Below are 23507 nucleotides of genomic sequence, written 5' to 3' on the forward strand. Positions count from 1 at the left end.
CCCGACGCGGCTTCTCCAACCTTAGCAACTTTGTGGACTTCAACTCCCAGAATTCCTCCGGCTAGCTTTTGCTGGCTGAGGAACTCTGGGAGTTGAAGTCCACAATTCTTAAAGTGGCCAAGGTTATGGAGGACCCCTGGTCTAAGCCACTTGAGAGCCCCGATTCTCCGCCCCGTCCACAATTTTAGGATTAAATGCTCGCGCGACATTTTTATTGGATGTCTGGAAAGCAGGGGTCTCCAATCTTGGCCACTTTAAGACTTGTGAATTTCAACTCCCAGAATTCCGCAACCAGCTTTGGTGGCTGAGGAATTCTGGGAGTTGAAGTTCACAAGTCTTAAAGTGGCCATGTTTGGGGACCCCTGCCTGGAAGGATGGCGGACTCCCGCCAGGCGCACGCCAAAATCCGTTTTATATGGAGACGCGTCGAAAATTCGTCGCCAATTCCCATTACGGAGCCACAAAGATAGAAAAAGTGTAAAAACGTGCGCGTGTGTTTAGAAGAGTGATTCCCCCCCCCAGAGATTTCAGTGATTTTACAAACTCGGCGACTTTTATTTATTTTTATTTTAGTTATTTATTTGAGGAACGTGCATGTGCACCAGCGTGCCTTCCTAGCATCATGTATACAAACATTGTTATATCTTTGTATACCACCAATACGTACTTGACTAAATAAGAAAGAAAATGATGAATAAATGAATGAATCATGCTGGCTGAGGAATTCTGGGAATTGAAGTCCACACCTTTTAAAAGTGGCCAAGTTTGAATAACACTACTAAAAATCAATCGGTAACAAGATGGCTTTTAGCATTGACAATACTAGCGCGTTGGCTGTATATTACTAGAAATTGGGATAGAAAGACCAAAAGGTGATTTTGAGCAAATCATTCTCTCAACTAAATTCACCTTACAGAGATGTATAGGTAAAATAGAGGGAGGAATATTAGGTATGTTCACCTTGAGCACTTTATAATAAAGGCATGATAACAACAAGCAGTTATTTTCATCTACCACATGGGTAAAAAAATGCATGAGTTGATTGATCTTGGAAACTAAGCAAAGCTGACTCAATTAAGAGTCGGCTAGGAACTGTCTGGTATGTCATGCTTTTCACTAGATTGAGAAATCTGGAAGAAAAAAATCAGAAAAAGGCTGTGATAAAAAAGGTGCTGTAGCTACCAGAACTATGACTTTACATTAAATCCATCAAAGCTTCTCCCCTATTTCGTATTACTAAAACTGCCGTCCCCGCTTCCTCCTGTCTAAACTCACATTAGCACCGCTCTACCCGTATCAACTTTATGGTTTTAAAAAAAGCATTGCAATGCTTGTACTTGAAGTTCCATGCGGGAGTGAGATCGTGTCGGTGCAGCATTTTTGTCTCTATGGTACTTGTCGCGTCGTAGAGACGTCACCGCGCTTGTTGGAGCGGGAACTTTCGTAAGGTAAAGTTCTCCTGACAGAGAAGAGGGGGAGGGGGCTCCTCCATCCCCGGTGGCTTGCGAATGAGCTCGGTTAACAGGATTATCAGGCTTTATAGGCGCCCTTTTGCCAATTTTGGCTGAGGATTGCGGTATATTGATACTCTTTTTCAAATGGTGTGACATCATATTTGGGTGCAGTTTCTTTTATCCTCTAATGCAGTGTTTCCCAACCTTGGCAACTTGAAGATATTTGGACTTCATTCGCTGGCTGGGGAATTCTGGGAGTTGAAGTCCAAATATCTTCAAGTTGCCAAGGTTGGGAAACACTGCTCTAATGCAGGGCTATGCAAAGTTGGTGCTTCTATGACTGATGGACTTCAACTCCCAGAATTCCTGAGCCAATCATGCTAGCTCAGGAATTCTGGGAGTTGAAGTCCACGTCATAGAAGAGCCAACTTTGCCTACCCCTGCAGTATAATGCAAAGCTGGCTGAGGAATTGTGGGAGTGGAAGTCCACAAGTCTTAAAGTTCCCAGGGTTGGAGACCCCTGCCCTAATGAAAGAGACAGTTTATCCAGTTCTTGTATCTTTCTTACTTTTGCAGAGCTCAAAGCTATGGTAACTTGGGATGACAGTCTTTTTAAGGCAGGCTGGAGCAATAAATGCTCCCCAGAGCATTTAACTGCATTGCTGAATTTGATCCCAGTAATTACTGAAAAACAAGAGCGCAGTTTCTTGTTATTGTGCAATAGGAACCCTAACCCCAACCCCTAAACACTAGGGGTCACTTTTCAAGGGAATGTGTCTGCAATATAAATTTGAACCTGGTCATGAGAACTCTGGATTGACTGATTTTTTTAAAATGTCAATTAGCTTGATCACTACATAATTACAAAGCTTTTCTGATAAAGATTTAAGTGAGACATCTTGTGGTCATTACATGGAATTGAACATATTGAGGGACTTTATTAGTTTACATTTGTTAAAAACAACATAATTAAAATATATATTTTTAAAAAACCTCAATAAATTGCGGTTTAACAGACACGTAGCTAAGGTTACATTCCTGTAGAAATTTAAATGTATTTATTTATTTAGTGCATGGCAGAAATTTAAATATCTTCATTTAAAACAAAGATTTATTGGTGAAGCTTATGGTAATGTATTGGGTGGTTGCTATTTTAAAAATATTTGCTCTAGCATATAGGTGTCAAACCTGCGATGTCACGTTGTGGTCAAGTGAAGTTTCACAATGCTTTTTCCGTTCACAGAGCTGGGATGGACGTGGCATCCAGCCTGTGGGCCACCAATCTGACCCCCCCTGCTCTAGGATAATTTGCATTGAAACTGGAATTTCTAGATGCACATATTTATTTATTTATTTATTTGGTTGGTTGGTTGGTTGGTTGTTTCTATGCCGTTCTTCTGGGAATCAGGTCGGCTCACAAAACAAATAAAAATGTACAAGAAATCTAACATTTAAAATTCTAAGAAGAAACATCAATTCTAACAATTCTTACTCTACAACCCTAATTCATTTAAAAAAGTAATTTTATCCACACTTCATGTGGATCCACACTGACATACATACTAGGGTCAGTCATGGGCCGGGGTAAATCTCCTTTCAAACCATAGAATTCATATTATTACTGAAGTAGACCCAGAGACAGGGTTTTGAGCAATCGGTACTTTTATTCAGCTCAGAGAACAAGTGACAGCTCAGCAAGGTAAAGTGACAATTCAGCGAGTACCGACTGACTCTGCCTGGAGAAACCGCTTCTTTTATACTTTTGCGGTTCCCGCCAAAGCTAGAGCCGGCCGCGTCTGAGCCAATCAGGAGCGACTTCCTGCTTGGGCTCAGACAGCGCTGGAAAGAGGAACAAACTATTTACAGAGTTACAAGGTAGCCATTTCAGGATACAACAATTACATATGTTGTTTAAGGAAAGTATAAAATGAAATTTATAAGCTATAATGTTTAGCTTAGAATTTCAGAGATGTTATGTTAACAGGATATTTCCCTTTGCAGGTGATGTAATGATTGAAAGTGAAAGCAGAGGGTATGATCTTAAGATGCCAATATAATGGCTTATCAGGAATTTTTTGTGAGTCTACAATCTTATTTATTTCAATAATATGTGTACATTAAAACATATCATGAAATAAAAATGTAAACAAAATAGTAATCAAGAATATATTTTCACATATCAATATAGGTTTTATATACACATCAGAAGACTAAAAAATCTAAAGTGTGGCAAGATGGAATTTTGAAGGCCATAAGTGGAGGAAATAAGGTAAATATGTAGGTTCAGTTTGATGGTGTAATGTCAGCAGTTTTACATCTATTGATACCTTTATATTTGTAAAGGAAATATCCAGTAGAATATCTTTTATTTTTCTTGTTTAATACAGGCAAACCTATTTGATGATAAAGGACAACTCTTGGATAGTATTTTCATAAAATTTCAGGTATGTGCTTTGTTTTTATTTGTTTAGTTCAGATTGTTCTGAACTTATGACCACAATGGAGCCCAGAATTTTGTTCACATTGTAATAGTAAGGCACCACATGATCATATTTGATTTTATGATCCTTTTTTATAATGGTTGTAAAACAAATCATATGGTGGGTAAAGCAAATCACACGGCTGTTAAGTAAATTCATTCTTATGAATGGGGGTGGGTGGGTGTTTCCCTAAAAACCAGCAAAAATATTGCATATTGACTTATAATAAACCAGCTGTCAAAATCACATGACCATTGCTGGCCTGACTTCAATCTGTTTCACCCAGTTCCATCCAAACTGTTTTTTTGTAAAGGTTTCATATTAGCACAGTGACATATTTTGGTATTTTAGTTTTCTTAAGGTCATTTTATTGTTTTACATTGCCTATGACTGTACGTTGCCCAAAGTCCACTAGGAATTGGGTGGCTTAGAAGTTAGTTAAATTAAATTAAATTAATTAAATTGCCCACTTTGATCAAGTCTACATTTTGGTTTTTAATTTATCTCAATCAAAAGGGTGGAAATTTAAAGTGCATGATTAGCATTGCCTGTCACATCCTTGATTCTGAATGTGTCCTGTTAGCTCATCCATGACATTTTTGACTATCATCTTGCTGATGTCATAACTACTATTACTGCAAAGCCTTTGATTCATTTCTCTTTTGACTCACAAATTCCTATCTTCTATGTACTTTCCAGTAAGGTTGGAGTAAATTATCACTTGAGGGGTTCAAAAGATCTAAGCTTAGTAGAGACAAGTATTAAGCCTTGCTTAATACGCTTAATATCCTCTTGGGATTATTGGACCCATGATTCTCATATTTCTGCAGACATAATGCAGATGACATTCATTCAATAGGACATTAAAAAAAGTACCTTATTTTTCCTAAAAGATAGCTGAAATAGTGAGTAGTAGAGAACAAAACAAGGACAGGATAACAATATTAAACACTTTCTTTAAACCAACCAATGCATAGTAAACTTTCTTTTTCTCATTCACATTTTGCAGTGTTCTACTGAATAGAAAAAGCATCTTTCAAACCACTATATTTTTAGTAGTTATCACTAGAATTCAGTGAAAACGGTGCATTAAATAATGTAAAAGATATATATGCATAAATTTTTCAACTAATTTTATATGGAATCACGTTTATCTAATATGCTTAAAAAGCAGTATTGATATACTATGGAGTTATATAAATGTGCTGAAATTTAAAATATTTTTTATCCATCTCTCTAGATAAAACCTGGTGATGACTTTGAATCTGAACGATACTTAATCACTGTAGAAAGTGAAAATGTTTCTAAAACTGATTGTAATCATTCAAAGAACACAGAACGACTAAAGTTAACAAGTAACTCCTTGAAATCCCTTGCTGCTTCATCCCTATGCCATCCAAAGAGAAAATATTCTGTATGTTTGTTTTTACTCTTTCTTTGATACTTTTAAATATTTGATAAGATCGTACAGTGATCTGGCTTTGAAAGAAAAAATGTGATTTGGACTTGTGAGCTTTTGATCTGGATGTAATCTTAAGGGACCTTAAGTTGGAATGAAACATGCAGATTCCAAATTGGCTTTGTTAATAAATCGGACCCCACGCTAAAAGAAAATAAGACGTGGAAGTTGATTTATTTTCTCAGATGCTATTTGGTTCTCTGACAATCTATTCCAACTTAAGGTCCTTTAAAATTACATCCAGGTCAAAAGTTCATATGATTGCAGGATGCCTAGATAGTCAAAACTCTGGACATGTTGTAAGCACTGTTTGTTCAGTGACACAGTGCCATCATAACTTTGAATGGTTGTTGAATGGATGATCAGGACTACCTATATCAGCCATACAGGTAGTCTCAACTTACAACCAGTCACTTAGTGACTGTTTAATTACAGCAGACCCTGAAAAAGAGACTCAACCCCATCTCCAAGTTCCAAGTCATTGATGGGTAGATTGCAGTCATGTGATTGCATTTTGGATGCTGGCTAACCTGCATTTATAGCTATTTGTGATGTCTTGTGGTCACATGGCCACAAGTATAACATTTTTGCCACAAAACCAGCATTTATATCTGGTTTAAAGCAGGGGGGCAAAGCCCCATATCAAATATGGCCACCAAAAGGTCACAAAGTGAGTCTGCTTTACAAACCTCACAAGTCATGGTTGTAATTGCAGGGGTCCAGTACGGTCTTAACTTGAGGGCTACCTGTACTGTCAGTTATTTTTGTACCTTACCATCTGCAGTATAAGTTATATTAGATGTGAAATAATTCTAATCATCCACTGCGTTTCATACAGGCAATAACTCTAATTATGAAATATTAATAGCAGCAGGTATAATACATGCTGTTAGATCTGCAGAAAAACATGAATAAAAGTGAGCTGTGTGGATGCTATGTGAATATTAATCAGTTGTCTGAACTACTTTGCAACAGTTAAATATGAAAATTTTATATATATATTATACTTATCGATTGATGCAATATCATTGCAGTTATTGTATTAGTAATATTTCCAGTAACTTTAATTTGGTTTCACAGCTGAAACAGGTGCTTCCAACATCTATTAATTGCACTTTATAGAAATATCTACAAGTGAATTGCATTTGATTTTTAAAAGAAAATAAACCCCCATTTAAGTTGTGCTATTCACTTTATACTCAAAAGAATTGAAGTTCCTTTATAAAGTGCATTGGCATGACCAAAGTACTCATTGTTAAAGCTCTGAGACTGTTTTCCTCTCTAAAATTCACTGTTGCCAGTAGATGGTCTTTGAATATTCAGATAAAATATTTCTAGTAGCTATGTTGGACCTTCTAGAGTGGTGATTTTCAACCTTTTTTGAGCCGTGGCACATTTTTTACATTTACAAAACCATGGGGCACATTGAGTGGGGAGGGGGGGACGGCTAAAAAAAGTTTGGACAAAAAAATTATCTCTCTCTTTCTCCCTTTCGCTCTATTTCTCCCTCCCTCCCTCCCTCTTTCTCTCTCTTTCTCTTTTTTCTCTCTCTCCATCCCTCTTTCTTTCTCTCTTCCTTCCTTCCTCTTTTTTGCTCTCTCTCTCCCTCGCTACCTCCCTCTATGTCTTTCTCTCTCCCACCTTCCCTCCCTCTCTTTCTTTCTCTTTCTTTCTTTCTCTCTCTCTCTTGTTTTCTTTCTCTCTCTGAGCTTCGCGGCACACCTGACCATGTCTCACGGCACACTAGTGTGCCGCGGCACACTGGTTGAAAAACACTGTTCTAGAGGACACCGTTGCATCAGTGCTTTGTGAAAAGTTCCTTTTTATCTATGGAGATTCTCTGCCATCCAGGTCACAATTGTCCCAAAAGTGCTTTTTTAAGAGGCAACTGCACTTTTTTGTTTTTCTTTGAAGACATTTCACTTTTTTTAAAAAAAAAATGTTTTTATAAATGCTTTGTACAGCTTGATTGTAGAATAAGCATAAGTGTTATGCCCATGATTGAGTCTTCATTTATTAAACTTTCCATCCATACAAAATGTTCTTCCAGGGTTTCCAAATACCACGTCAGGTGGAAAAGAAAAAGTTAGTGGAAGAACCTGCATTGCCATCCACATCTGACGGCCCTCTTCCATCCTTCCTACACCAATTTTATGCGTCTTCTCCTTTATTTTCCATTCCTTGCCAAAATAGGGAAGACAGTGTCTCACTCACAAATTCTAATGAGGATCCTTCTACAAAGAATATTAAAGATGCACAGCCTCTTAATTTCCTGGCTTCTACCTCTTTGGATGATGAACATGGAACAATACACAATAAAACATATAACCACAGTTTAGCGGTTGAATATCTGAAGCCAAATTTTCAATTGGAGAATGCACTGGTCAATTCAGAATATCATGCATTTTCACAGAACACTCGAAGCAGAGCTAAAATTATAGCACTTTTGAGTCATGACCAACAGGGTTCCAAGTGTCCAGAAAATGAGACTACGGCCCCACTGAAAAATCTACCGTTAACAACGATGAACTCAGAATCCAACCCAGAAGTTTCATTGCAAAGAAAAAGCCGATGGGATATTTACATGCCATCAAGTTTATCTGATATACACAATACAGAAAACAACAATGAGAATGCTAGTGATTTGCAATCAATTGAAAAGAGCTATGAGAGTGAATGTATAAACAGAAATCAATCCAATGACCATAAAGAGATTCCACAAATGCCGTCTTCTTGGAATCTTGATATTTCTCCTGTTAGTAAAGGTTCTACTGGAATTCGCCCATATAACATTTTCCCAACTGAATCCTTCATGAATGAAAGCAATACCTCTGAAATAAGTTCACTTGATAATGCTAATTTGAACTGTGGAAATTCACTTAAAACGATTGAGGACTCGTCAGAATCAAGCAGACATGGAATAATTGGTAATTTGGAAAGGAGTTGCCTAGGTGTTGACGTTGTAAATCCAGGAAAACAATTTACAGAGGTTAACTTTAATATTTTTAACATGCTGGATTTTAGTGACGCAGAAGATAATAACCCTAATGAAAACAGCATTATTTCACAAGGTTCTGTATGCCCAAGACAAGAAATTAAAAATCAAATTGAGGTCAGTGCTGAAAAAAACTGCGTAACAGCATATAATAGTGAAAGGAAAGACAATGTTCCATTAGAGTTTGTACAAGATCATGATTTGAACAGGATCTCAGGATCCCAGCCATTACCTTCTTGTATTGAGATTTCTGCAAAGCCTGTCAACACTAAAGAAAAGAATACAGCCAGTTGGGAGAAAAAATGGCAAAATTCAGAAGTTTTGATTAATGAGAAGATAGACACAAATACATTATATCCTCAGAATATGGATGTCCACCAGCAATTGCCTTCTGTAAGCAGAAACTTGATAATGGAAAATGATGTGGATTGTGAAATACATGATAGTGAGTATTACACTTCCATTAACTTAGAATAGAAAAAGTAATATTTACTTTATTTCTGCTGCTTCATATATTTGCAAATAAAAATAATGTTTATAAAATAAAGATATTGAAACAGGTATTTGTTGTAATAAAATAATTATTTTCAGTAAAAGAAAAGAAAATTGAAACTTTTGCCTGCTATTTAATTTTTTTATAGATACTGTTTTTTGACAAACCTGTGTTTCTTACTTCACTATTTTATTTGTGACATGGGCATAATAATGACTGCAAAATTATTGTAAAAACTACTAAATTTTGAAATAAAAATGTTGCCTTATTTATCAAAACACTTCCTGTTTGGAACAAATGAAACGTTCTCAGATTAAGTTCAGTTTTTGGTTTCTGTTGTATTTTATTAAATTAATATAATAGTCTTCGGAGAAGGACGGCATACAAATCTAATTAATAATAATAATAACAACAACAACAACAACAACACAGCAAACAAGATCACTATGCTGGATTTCGTATTTGATCACCAGTCGGGTGCTTCCCAAGCACCTTGGACTGTGTGATGTAGTAATAATAATAATAATAATAATAATAATAATAATAATAATAATAAGCCATTATTATATGCTGTTTTATTGCTGTTGTTAGCCGCCACGAGTCTGCGGAGAGGGGCGGCATACAAATCCAATAAATAAACAAACAAACAAACAAACACACAAACCATTTTCCCTGTCTCATCTGAAAAACGGAGCAAATGAAAAAAAATTCTTATTTTTTTCTAAGATTTCCTTTGTGATGATCACTAAAAAAGACATATACAGTGATACCTTGTCTTACAAACTTAATTGGTTCCGGGACGAGGTTCTTAAGGTGAAAAGTTTGTAAGACGAAACAATGTTTCCCATAGGAATCAATGGAAAAGCGATTAATGCGTGCAAGCCCAAAATTCACCCCTTTTGCCAGCCAAAGCGCCCATTTTTGCACTGCTGGGATTCCCCTGAGGCTCCCCTCCATAGGAAACCCCACCTCCGGACCTCTGTGTTTTTGCAATGCTGCGATTTCACTGAGGCTCCCCTCGCTGGAAAACCCCACCTCTAGACTTCCGTTGCCAGCGATGCCCGTTTTTGCGCTGCTGGGATTCCCCTGCTGGGATTCCCTTGCAGCATCACAAAAACACGGAAGTCCGGAGGTGGGGTTTCCCATGGAGGGGAGCCTCAGGGGAATCCCAGCAGTGCAAAAATGGGTGCTTTGCTGGCAACGGAAGTCCGAAGGCAGGGCATCCCAGCGGCGGCGGTGGGTTTGTAAGGTGAAAATAGTTTGTAAGAAGAGGCAAAAAAATCTTAAACCCCGGGTTTGTATCTTGAAAAGTTTGTATGACGAGGTGTTTGTAAGATGAGGTATCACTGTATAATTGCAGTATACTGTATATGAAAAGTGTTCTTATAATTTGTCATAAAATCTAAATCTCAATTTATGGGAGAGTAAATTTATACTCTTACAGGCTCATCTCATATCAAAAATACCAAGAGATGTTAACAATTAGCTTTAGTTTGTATGTGACAGAATTGAGCTGACCTAAATTTAGATGTTTATCATTGGGCTGGTGGAAGTAGACTTCCTGGCTTCTGCTTCTCTATAGCAGACCTTCCAATCTCTACTCATGGAAGATAAATATTTTTAAAAGGGGGAGAAGAATTGTCCTATATCATAATCTCAATCACAGGATACCTAAAACATGAGAGTCCAAAGTGGGAAAACGAAAAGGAAGTCCTTAGTATTTAGAACTACAAAGCCAAATTTATGTCCAATCTAGTGCTTTTAAAAATATACCCTCAAAAAGAATAGCTCTTGGCATAATGTGATTGGTAAGACCATTTGTAAGTGTGTCTTACACTGTTTGGTTTGTCTAACATAAGGAGTTAATAATTTATGTTAGATTTTTTTCAAATATTTTACTGTTGAAAAGATTTTTTTTAATTTCTTCTGTTTCTAATAATTTTTAGCTCTAGCAATTCTTCTATAATTATGAATTTAACAATCTAATTTGTTGTTATTCTGACTAATTCTACCAAAATAAATACATGTCTGACATATTCATCTATGCAAAATCATTAATCCACCACAGACATACACATATTGATTTAACCTGATGACTGAAGTTCCTTGTTTCTTTCCCCTTCCCCTTTGATAGTTAAACAAAGTGTTGCTGAAGCATTGTGTCCTGAAGATGTGCAGATACATTGCCTACATACTGACTCACCAAATTTGGTAATCTTCTTTTGATGTTATATTATAATAAAAATTTCAAAATCCACTTTTAATATCTGGCTGACTGTGCAACCAACAGCAACAATAACAATGGTTTATTCTCTGTGTTATAGCGTGCGTTTTAAGGGAATTTTTCTATCTGCGTTTTTCCTACTAACCAGTTACGGTCCTGCATCCAGGCCTATGGAGTCCTAAAATTCCCTTCGTTGTCTGGGCATTCCCCAGAGCAATCTCCTATATGAGAAGAAGTATTGACTTGAGCCATAGGTAGGTAGGTAGGCAGGTAGGCAGGTAGGCAGGCAGGCAGGCAGGCAGGCAGGCAGGCAGGCAGGCAGACAGACAGACAGACAGACAGTAGATTACGTAGGTAGATTAGATATATTAAATAGATTAGATAGATAGATGGATGAATAGACACTGTAGAAAGACAGATATCAATAGAGATAAATATTATTTCATGTATTACTTATTAAATGTGATACTGCCAGATACTCTGATGAGCATTTAAAAACAAGCAAGGAGCAAAAAGGTAGCAAAAATGAGCAACATTACTCAGAAGAAACTTCAAACACTCTAGCCAAAAGTCTGGAGTCTCTGAAACATCAATAGGTGTGGGGTGGGGGCAGGGTTGGAACTTCACTGGATAGAGAAGTTTCATTTCTGGGAACTGATGTTAGATGACCTTAAGTAAAATCGTTGTTGCCCAGGGCTCACCAATGAATGTAAGGATTAACATAAACATCAACTGACAATTTTTGCAATTGAATAAATTAATACTTCAGTGTCTCATTCTTTAAAAGGCATAAGGATTGGTATTTATTTATTTAGTTAATTCGATATCTAGGTATCTAAAAACACAATTTTAAAATTGTAACAAAAAAACCCATACATGCCTTTTATGGTTGTATCTTGATGTATACCATTCATCAAGGCCCCAGTCCTGCCCCACAATCTAGATCTTTACAGCTTTCTGGAAGGCCAGAAGGGTGGGGGCAGTTTGTATCTTGGGAGGTAGCTGATTCCAGAGAGTTGAAGCTACCACAAAGAAGGCTTTTCCACATAGTCCCACCATCCGATTATGGTTTAGCTGCCGGGACCTAGAGAAGACCAACTATGTGGGGCGTTATCAGGTGCTGGAAGATGTGTGGTAGAAGGCATCCTTGTGCGCCCCCTCCTCAAGAAGCCTTCCCTGGACCCAGCCGTACTTAATAACTATCGTCCAGTCTCCAACCTTCCCTTTATGGGGAAGGTTGTTGAGAAGGTGGTGGTGCTCTAGCTCCAGCGGTCCTTGGAAGGAGCCGATTATCTAGGTCCCCAGCAGTCAGGATTCAGGCCCGGTTACAGCACGGAAACTGCTTTGGTTGCATTGATGGATGATCTCTGGCGAGCCCGGGACAGGGGTTTATCCTCTGTCCTGGTGCTCCTTGACCTTTCAGCGGCTTTCGATACCATCGACCATGGTATCTTCTGCGCCGGCCGAAGGGGTTGGGAGTGGGAGGCACTATTCTTCAGTGGTTCTCCTCCTACCTCTCCGGTCATGTAGGGCTTTAAAGATAATAACCAACACCTTGAATTGCTCCTGGAGACCAATTGGGAGCCAGTGCAGCTTGCGGAGAGTTGGTGTAATGTGGGTGTACCTAGGTGCACCCACAACAGCTCGTGCGGCTGCATTCTGGACCAGCCGTAGTCTCCGAACGCTCTTCAAGGGTAACCCCATGTAGAGCGTGTTGCAATAACAAAGTTTTAATTGTGCTTACAGCTTTTTTTTGGTCAATGAATAGCATTGCATTACAATATTGTTCCATTAAATGCATAAAGGTAGTTGAATTTCACGGATACCAAGTGAAAGGCTCAGCGGCTAGTGAGATGATGACAAGAGAACGTGCTTCGTATCACAGAAAAGATCCACAAAGTGACGTGACCAAATCTGAAAGTGCTTCAAAGGAGGCATTATTTTCCTTAGCACAAGAACTAAATTGTCCTAGGGTGCCTGAGTTTGTTAAGGTAAGATTTTTAAATGTACAAATGTTTTAATCTCTGAACATAGATAGATAGATAGATACAGGGGGTGGACATAAAAATGGAAACACCTTGTAGATTTGTGAAGCTCCTTCTCAGACAAATTCAATTTTCGACCAGGCCTGTGCTTGGCTGAGGACGTTTTCCCTTCTCTTTCAAAAGCAGTCATTACTTTTGAGACATTACCTCTTGAAACGCCAAACATTCGGGCACTTTCTGTTACACTAGCGCCTGCCATTCGAGCACTAACAATTTGGCCTCTTTGAAAGTCTGAGAGGTCTGCCATTTCTAGAAGGTTATAAGCAATTTCCTTAAATTTCAGTTTAAAAAAAGGTAGATTAAAAAAACATATCAAACAACAGAATTAAAAACAAAAAAACATTAAAATAGGTCAAGTTTTGATTGATTTGAACATGTTCAAACATGATGCCAAAAAAGTCAAGTGTTTCCATTTTTTGGTCCACACCAAAAGATAGATAGATAGATAGATAGATAGATAGATAGATAGATAGATAGATAGATAGATAGATAGATAGATAGATAGATAGATGTGGCACAGTGGGTAGAGAAGTACTGCAGGTCACTAAAGCTGACTGTTAGATCTGCAGGTCAGTGGTTCAAATCTCATCACCGGCTCAAGGTTGACTCATCCTTCCATCCTTCCGAGGTGGGTAAAATGAGGACCTGGATTGTGGGGGCAATAGGCTGGCTGTGTTAAAAAGTGCTATTGCTAACATGTTGTAAGCCGCCCTGAGTCTAAGGAGAAGGGCGGCATAAAAAAATTGAATAAATAAATAAATAAACATACTCTGAAAATGTTATTATAAGGGCTTAAAATACTATTGTATATAAAATAATACTGTTGTATATAAAATCATGATCAGTATCAACAAATTCATAAGATAGGATATTGCTTGAAAGGATCAGATAGTTTAATCTTCATGGCGGCGGGGGAATATTTTTATAAATATTTTATGCTACCCTAATTTTTAAGCGGAATTACTAAGGCTCCTGTTTAGTGCTCTTGTTTTCTCTATTAATTTTTTGCCAAGCTGGTATACAGCAATTAATGTCTAGAATTACTCCAATAAACAGTGTTACCTTGCAATGCATTAAATGTGTTTATTGGGGTGGGGGGTATTTATTCTTAGCCTCTAGGTTCAGAAGATGATCTCAGTAACAGTGGAACCCAAACGTTTAGAAATGAATTCAATGTTTTTGAAGACAAAAGTAATAAATTTTGTAAGTGGCTATAAATATGAACACTTAATGACCAAAATGTAGCATTACTCTTCAGTGGTGAAATCTAAATTTTTTACTACCGATTCTGTGGGCGTGGCTTGGTGGGCATGACAGGAAGGATACTGCAAAATCCCCATTCCTTCCCCACTCCTGGGGGAAGGATATTGCAAATTTTTAATTCCCACTCCAATTTAGGGCCAGCCAGAGATGGCATTTGCTGGTTCTCCAAATAAAAATTCTGCTACCAGTTCTTCACTATCTTTGAGAACCTGCTGCATGTCACCCTTGATACTTTGCGACTAGTGATGGGCGAACCCAACGGTGCTCGGGTTCGGCAAGTTCGGATGAACTTTACACAAAATTCGGCTGAACCCGAACTTGAAACCAAACGGGGAATCCCTCCCACGAAGAGATTCCGGGGGCGGAACTTTGACGTCACCGGCAGGTTGCTAAGGACGCCAAGGTGATCACTTCCTGAATTCCATGGAATCCAGGAAGTGATCACCTTGGTGTCCTTAGCAACCTGCCGGTGACGTCAAAGCTCCAAATGCCGAACGCGGCCCCGAACTTTGCCTGAAGTTTCAAAAAATGTTGGGTTCGTGTTCGGCATACCGAACACCGCAAAATTCAGTACGGACCCGAATTGTGCGAGTTCGGTTTGCCCATCACTAATTGCAACATTTTGTGTGTGTTTTTTCCTCTTAATAGTAACAAAGACTGCATCTTTTAAACCTCCAAGTCAGATTGTGACAAATTCTTCCTCAAATCTAGACGTCGCGAAGTCTGCTTCAGGGGAATTTAATAAGGTAATAACTGTGTGGCTCATTTTATTTTATCATTATTCTGGTTAACAAAAAAGTTACTACCCCAGAGCTGACCTAATTCTAGATATCGCCAAGACATTATCCCATTAGGATCATATAGTTTCCATGAATGTTAAAATGTTTTTTCTCTCTCTTTTTTTTAGAAGAACATAATATCTCCAAAAGTAACCTTTTCTCCCTTTCCTTTCTTAAAGGGTATTTCTCTTTCTCTTGAAAAGGAATATATGCATGTACAGTATATATATATATATATATATCTACACACGCATGCATACATGCATACATGAACACATACATATACACAATATATTCTTAGAGAGAGAACAGTAATCTTAAGAAAACTATTATGTACATCTGTTACTAAGTTTGAATTCAAATTTTTTTAGGTACTAAATGAGTATTAAAGTTCAGTTCATTGTTTTCTGTAAAATATGGGCACAGATGCTTACAGATGTAGATATTTGTATCTTTTTGTAACGATATATTTCTGCTTTTGACATTTCTTCTGTTCAGCTGTTATCAAAACAATGGGCATCTTCACAAACTACTGGCTGTCTCTTTTTCTCAACTCCAAATAGTAAAGAACCAATAGAAGAGCAGGAATTGCTGATATCCAAAACTCATCCAGACTTGTACATGGATAATAAAAAAACCTTTTTCAGTAAGAAAGGTTTGATTGTTGATGATATAGCAATAACAGTTGTGCCAGATTTTTTTTTTGAATGCTCCAGTTAGTGTTTGAGCATTCTTCACTAACTAACAAACTTGATCACTAACAAAATGTAAGTAATTCATATTTTTAAAAAATGTTGCTGAAATTTCCCCCATCCCTGCCTGTTTGCTGGGGCATCATAATTTTTCTATTCATACCTATTCATTTTTCTATCCATACCTATTCATTCATTCTATTCATAAAAAGGAACTTCTGCATCTCCTAATCTCTGGGAAGTGCAGCTTTTCATTTCTGAGCTATTTTTTTTATCCATGAACAAAATAAATTTATTCAGTTTCTACCTATCACATCCAGTTATTTTATGTTTATGAAATAGCTATAAAAATTCAATATTAAGAAATGCAGATATATTGCAAAATGTTTTGATGTCTTCCCAACTAAGATCTAATTGACCTTTTTTAGATTATAGCTAGGTTAATAAAGGAACTAAGAACTAAATTTGACTTTCAATTAACAAAGACACTCTCTTATTATTCTTATGAATTTTTTTTCCTGTACTTTAAAGTTTAACTCTATTAGTTTTGAAGAATATAACAGTTGAAAATTTTCAAGACTATATTATATACTATACAACCAAATATACAACCAAAGTTTTAAGATCCTTTAAAAAAAAAATTACTTACCTTCCAGTAAGTAATTCATTATGCTGTATTAGTAATTTCTGCTGTTGAAGTTTTTGCTACTAAAAATATTTGGGGAAAGGCGTCCATTTCAGAAATATAATAATAATATTAATGCTTTCTTATATTACCAATAGAATTTTGTTTTCAAGTGTCTGCATACTATACCCTGTTTTATAGGAATGGGAGATTCCATGTATCCAGAAAATGATAGGTCTATCCTCTTACCTCCTCTTGGAACACGAACTCCATTTGTTCCTGGACTTGTAGATAATCTACTTTCTGATTTCCAGCTTTATTCCAGTGCAGACATCTATAAACAGATTCATCATCATTGTGGCTTCTCGGTAGTCAATGAGTATGACAAGTCAGAAATGTTAGACCCTGAGGACAGGATGTGTAACATTTTTGTGGGTGAAAAGTCCATAGGAGTAAGAGACAAGATAGCCACACCGAATGCATTGCATAATGCGTCTGAAAAAAACGAACAAAGCAAATGGCAGAAATACCACAACGCAACTGGTTGTGATTTGAGATCTCAGAATAGCAACGAAGTGGCCATGGCTTCTGATATCAAAGCTGGGAGTTTTTTAGGAATGCCGTTAGAATACAGAAGAGAGAATCAGAGTAATGTCATCCATAAAAGCCTTCTGGACTCTGAGTGTCTAGAGACAATAAAAAGCATGCTTTGTAGACAGCGGCAAAACTTTATCAGTCCAGATTCTGTTTCAGAAAGAAAGAAACTTTCCCTGCACTTAAATCAACACTTTTGCACTGTGGAAGTTCTAAGTGAGTTAGGTCACCTGAATTACCCCAACATAATCAGAGATAGCAAGGTATGTAATTGTTCCCAATGTTAAGAAATGCTGCTAAATATTGTCCATCCTATGTACTTGCAGATTAGTTTTGTTGTATGTGCCTAACGTTTTCTTAATTTTTTAAACAAGGTTTTCAGGAATACTGTGCTAACAGGTTTCAAAATATTTAAGTTTGATAATCTCATAGTCATAGTTTATCAAATTAAGATACGTACAGTTTTTTACTCATTCATAAAACCAGGATTCCTCCTTTTGCTGCAAACTGTGCTAACACAAGGAATCTAATTAAGGGCTGCGAAGAGTGTTCGGAAACTGTACATTGTGCAAAATGCAGCCATGCGAACTATTGTGGGGCTCCCAAGATCTGCCCACATCTGAACATCACTCCATGAGCTGCACTGATATCCAGTTGGTCTATGGACACAATCCAAAGTGCTGGTTATGACCTACAAAGCCCTACATGGCTTAGGACCAGATTACATACAGGGCTGTCTCCTGCCTCATGCATCCGAGTGACCGTGGGTTGGCCTTCTCCAGGTCCCATCGTCTGGCAGGGCCTAGGGGAAGAGCCTTCTCTGTGGTGGCCCCTGCCCTCTGGAACAAACTCCCTCCGGAAATACGTACCTCCCTCTCCCTCCTGGTCTTTCGTAAAGTTCTGAAGACCTACCTACGGGCATGGGGGCTGTGAGAGACAAGATTGTCTCCCACCAATGTTGTGAATGATTGAATTGAATGAATGGGAATGACTGCATGTGGGGGTTTTATGATTTTATAAATAATTATTTTTAACAGTAATTCGATTTCTTTGTATATATATTGTTTTCCATTATGATGCACGCCGCTCCGAGTCACTTCGAAAAGGGTGGCATAGAAATCAATCAATCAAACAAACAAATAAATAAATAAATGCTTACAGGTAGTTAGACTAAACCGGGCACGGTAGTTTCAAATCTCAAAGCAAGGCTGCCTCTTTAGTCATTGTTTTAAGTCCTTGAAGTAATTTTTAAAGAGCTCTACAAAGTCAGGTTCCAAAATTATACTTTACATTATACATTCTGGAGACAGATTATTTTTCCAGAGTATTTAAGATTAAAATTTAGCACTCAGATAAGTAGAAACATAGAAACATAGAAGACTGACGGCAGAAAAAGACCTCATGGTCCATCTAGTCTGCCCTTATACTATTTCCTGTGTTTTATCTTACAATGGATATATGTTTATCCCAGGCATCTTTAAATTCAGTTACTGTGGATTTACCAACCACGTCTGCTGGCAGTTTGTTCCAAGGATCTACTACTCTTTCAGTAAAATAATATTTTCTCATGTTGCTTTTGATCTTTCCCCCAACTAACTTCCGATTGTGTCCCCTTGTTCTTGTGTTCACTTTCCTATTAAAAACAAGTATATTTTAAAAGACCCAAATAAGATATGTGGTCATAAATACTGGAAGAATAGGCATTGCTTTAATAAATGCTATATTCAGTGGTCTTAAATATAGGTAATCTCTGCATATGAGATTAGAAAATGGACATAAGAATTTGTTTATTTTTATAGGGCACTTCTGAATTGTATTTCCCTAGGGAGGATATGGTAAAGAATACTAATGTACCTAAACGACAACAACACATCCCAGTTGAATTTCAGTCTCCAGCACATTATAAGAATGTTTTTACCACTGCATTGATAGGTATGATCCAGCTTTTAATTTTAGTACTGCTACTCAAAATTAATAAATGATTCTAAAAATGCATTGTAGTCAAGATTTTTTATTAGGCTACTTAAAATATCAAATTTTATAGCACCAGTGCAATTTGCAAAAGAAAATTTGCATCCTAATTATGTCCAAAAAATTGCATCCTAATTACTTCCAAAGGCAATTGGTATCTTTCATTTCCTTGTGTTGACATCATAGGAGTATGGTAGCCCATGTTTAGCACTAAACTGTTTGACAGATATTTTTTGAATGAATGAAGTGACATTAAGAAATCCTTACTTTTAAAGTTTTTAATTTAGCTTTTTTCTTTCTCTAGACACATTATTATTAAAGTGGAAAAGTAGATTAGGTGACTCAAGCAATTCAATATTACTTAATATGAAATGGCATATATTAACATTTATGTTTTCCCACTAATTGCATCTCATATTTCCTATTTTACAAAAAGAACATTTAAACATATTATTGTTTGAAGTATCGAAAAAGCTACATAAAGCTCTTGGGAAAGTGGATATCTCTTTCTATTCATCAATGAAAGAAGAACAACAAGAGAATTCTGCACCTCTCTGCAGCCACAAAATAGCAGCAAGGCTTATTATGGTTAGAAAAGAAGGCCGGAATAAGGTACGTTCTTAGAGGCTGGTTAAAACACATTATCGGAATGATTTAACCATGGTTTAACTAGGATAGATAAGAATGGCGCATGCACATGAATTGCAGAGATGTACATATTTTTGTGAAGTTGTAAATTTGGCTTGTGATTGGGCAATAAGATAATTTATTATACAATTTATCAGAATATTTACAGTAAATATTGGAAAAATGGAAAAATATGGAAATTAATAAGTATGAGAAAATATTTTTGAGTATTTTAACGGTAAGCTGCTTAAACAGCTCAGCTCTGTGCACACTTTCAGCAGGCCCCATTTATGAATTGAATGGCCACAGAGAGGATTCCTATGTATAAACTTTGTTTTTGTAAGAATGATAACTACTGTTGGGAGGTTTTGTCCCTGTGCAATTTTCTCAATGAATATCATTTTTTTAAAACTTAGCATTTCTTTCTTTAATAGAAAATAGTATGAACAGAAGGGAGTCACTAAACAAATTTAGCAGTAGGGTGGGAATAAGTTTCTTTAATAAATATGATGTATTGGCTCAATAATCTGATGTTATAGTTAGTTGCAACTTTATACTGCCACCAAAAAGCCATATAACACAAAACCAAGTTAACTGAATCAGCATTTTCAGAGAGTTGTTATACAAACTCAATTGACCGATAAAGTTAAGCTTTCTTCTTCTCTCTCCCTCCACCCCTCTCCACCCCCCCTTCCCATGCTCTCTTGAAAATTGGTCAGGTTATCTGTTCATCAGATTTATATGCATACAATGGCAGCACACAGTAACACAAATTGATTTATTGTATGGCTTGTATTTGGCTCCAGGGTCGTCTGTTCTATGCTTGTGATGCTGCTAAAGCAGACCGATGTGATTTTTTTAAGTGGCTTGAAGATGTAAAACCTGTACAGATGGAGAGTAAACCTTGTACTATACTTCACGATATAAAGAGTATTGGAACTTATCTCAGATGTCAAAGAATTTCTATCTATGAAGAATGCCAGCTTCTAATAAGGTACAGTGGTAACTCTACTTAAGAATACCTCTACTTAAGAACTTTTCTAGATAAGAACTGAGTGTTCAAGATTTTTTTCTCTCTACTTAAGAACCTGAGCCTGGAAAAATTTCCCAGGAAATTTGAGAGCGGCATGAAGGCCCGGCCAGTTTCCTGCCATTCCCCCTTTAATCCCGGCCTTCTGGGCTGCCAGAGGAGCCTTTTGTTGGCACTTAAGGAGGCTTTGGCACTCCAGAGTGAACGAAGCATTTTCCTTTTTCTGGGCTCTTGGACAGGGAATAAACCTATGCCAGCGCTCAGAGAAAAGAAACACGGAACCTTCTCTGGGTCCCGTCGACTAAACAATGCCGTCTGGCGGGACCCAGGGGAAGAGCCTTCTCTGTGGGGGCCCCAACCCTCTGGAATCAGCTCCCCCCTGAGATTAGGATTGCCCCCACCCTCCCCGCCTTTCGTAAACTCCTTAAGACCCACCTCTGCCGTCAGGCATGGGGGAACTAAAACACCTCCCCCTTGCCCATGTTGTTTTGTTGATTGATTGACTGTGTGCCTGTTTTTTATATATACTGTTTTTATGAGATTACTAATTTTAAATTGTAATTAGATTGGTGGGCATTGGATTTGGTATTATGTACTGTGCTGTTTTTATTATTGTTGTGAGCCGCCCCGAGTTTGCGGAGAGGGGCGGCATATAAATCCAATAAATTTAATCTAATCTAATCTTCAGCATGGGAAGGAAGAGTCAACAGGTAGCAGCAGCCAGTGTATGCGAGGCACCTTCACACCCGGTTTATTGGAGGCACGTGCTCCTCATTGCTGCCTCCGAGTTCCTCTTCTTTTTTTTTAAGCCTTAAAGTTTTGGATTTTTTTTATTCCCCTCTCGTCACCCTCTTCTTTCAGCAGCGACTGTCCTCCTCTTCTCCCTCCTCCCCTCCCACCCAAATTCAGAGCTTTTATTTCTTTCCCAATGGGTTTGCACGCATTATTTGCTTTTACATTGATTCCTATGGGAAAAATTGCTTCTACTTAAGAACGTTTCTACTTAATTAACTGGTCACAGAACAAATTAAGCTGTTAAGTAGAGGTACCACTGTATATTAAAATGTTAGCTATACTTGAATAGTAGTTTATAACTGAAAGGAAGCGATGCTAATAAATAATGAAGATAGTGTCTACATTCCTTAAGTTTCTTTTAGAAAGAATTTAGAAAGAAGAGTAATTAAGTTAAAAATGGTATAATGAATCCAATATTACAAATTAATTTCAACCAAACTAAGCAATTCTTTGGACGTGTTATTCTCTCTGGCAGATGTAGCACTTTAAATCAATATCTGTTACTGATATTAATATTGATACTAATGAAGAGTTTGTTCATTATTTTGAATAATATTAAAGCTGTTGTCCCCAGTTTTATTATTATTTATTTTATTTCATGAAAATCTATTTTTAGTCTTTGCTTATAAAAGCAATAACATCAATTGCAGGGTTCTTATATTTCATTTTTCAAGAAAAATGTTTGATACCCACAGAAAACAATTTGGTAAGATGAAGAGATGTAATATTGCAAAGGCTAGCTTGGACTGTGACTCTAAGAGGAAATTATTTCTTAAACTGAACCGGAAAGAGCATTCCTCTACATATAGCAAAGGTTGGTAAATTTGAAAACCTCTGAGACTAAAGAAAATTTATGTTACATTACATTTTGTTTCATTACATTATGTTACAATATATTTATTTGTAAATTGACTCAATCTAAATGACTGGTAGCATTCCGCAACCAAAAACATACAAATAATAATGTAAGAAATAATTTACAATATAAGAATAGAACAGAACAGAACATAATTTTTATTGGCCAAGTGCGATTGGACACACAAGGAATTTGTCTATGATAGTGATGGTGAACCTTTTTTTCCTTGGGTGCCAAAAGAGCTTGGGTGCATGCTATCACGCATACATACACAAGTGCCCACACCCATAATTCAGTGCTTGGGGAGGGAAAAACAGCTTCCCCCACCACCCAGAGGCCGTCTGGAGGCTGCAAACGGCCTGTTTCCTAACTTCTGATGGGCCCAGTAGGCTCGTGTATCACCATCCCCAGGCTCCAAAGGCTTCCCTGGAGCTGGGGGAGGGTAAAAACACCCTCCCCCACCCCCCAGAAGCTCTCTGGAAGCCAGAAAACGCCCTCCCAGAGCCTCTGTGTGAGCCAAAAATCAGCTGGCCGGCGTACACATGCACGCTGGAGCTGAGCTAGGGCAACGGCTCACATGCCAGCAGATATGGCTCTACGTGACACCTGTGGCACCCATACCATAGGTTCGCTATCACTGGTCTATGCTCTCAGTGCATATAAAAGAAAATATACATTTGTCAAGAATCATGAGATACAACACTTAATGATTGTCATAGGGGTCACATAAGCAAATGGGGCTCTATGGGCTTCAGTATACAGCAAGAGTAGTGTTGGTCATGTCTTTCAAAATGGTTTAAAATCCTCAGAAAGGTGGCTTAGAATTTTAAATTATAGGTCTGTAAAACATAAATATTATATCTTTATATAGAGAAATAATTGGGAATGACTGTTTCTGTGCATAATCAAATAAGTCATATACATGATAAAATTTAAAATATCTTTCAGAGAATGGTTTTTCAAATAGCACTCTTAATAATATGAAATTACTTAATATGAAAATAGATATTTATACAATGCATTCCTGGTTAAGAGAAGGAATATTTTTTATTATTAGATCTGTCCCATTGTTACACTGTTTCTTATTACTGTTGGTAGTCGCCCTGAGTCTTCGGAGAGAGGCAG

The 23507-nt window shown here is 37.3% G+C and overlaps 1 protein-coding gene across 1 annotated transcript in view; it reads left to right on the plus strand.

Annotated features, from left to right (window-relative positions):
- The first annotated feature begins 1363 nt into the window (after nt 1–1363).
- Nucleotides 1364–23507, plus strand: part of ZGRF1 (zinc finger GRF-type containing 1) — a 41693-nt gene continuing 19549 nt past the window's right edge. Inside the window, exons 1-14 of the mRNA XM_070757873.1 lie at nt 1364–1448; nt 3456–3531; nt 3643–3723; nt 3842–3898; nt 5175–5348; nt 7444–8833; nt 11016–11092; nt 12911–13096; nt 14263–14353; nt 15062–15159; nt 18903–19035; nt 19511–19686; nt 20508–20695; nt 22201–22340. Coding sequence (XP_070613974.1) covers nt 3511–3531; nt 3643–3723; nt 3842–3898; nt 5175–5348; nt 7444–8833; nt 11016–11092; nt 12911–13096; nt 14263–14353; nt 15062–15159; nt 18903–19035; nt 19511–19686; nt 20508–20695; nt 22201–22340 — 2812 coding nt within the window. The 5' untranslated portion in view covers nt 1364–1448; nt 3456–3510. The remainder of the gene's footprint in view (nt 1449–3455; nt 3532–3642; nt 3724–3841; nt 3899–5174; nt 5349–7443; nt 8834–11015; nt 11093–12910; nt 13097–14262; nt 14354–15061; nt 15160–18902; nt 19036–19510; nt 19687–20507; nt 20696–22200; nt 22341–23507) is intronic.

The sequence above is a fragment of the Erythrolamprus reginae genome, chromosome 7 (assembly GCF_031021105.1).
Source record: "Erythrolamprus reginae isolate rEryReg1 chromosome 7, rEryReg1.hap1, whole genome shotgun sequence".
Taxonomy (NCBI): domain Eukaryota; kingdom Metazoa; phylum Chordata; class Lepidosauria; order Squamata; family Dipsadidae; genus Erythrolamprus; species Erythrolamprus reginae.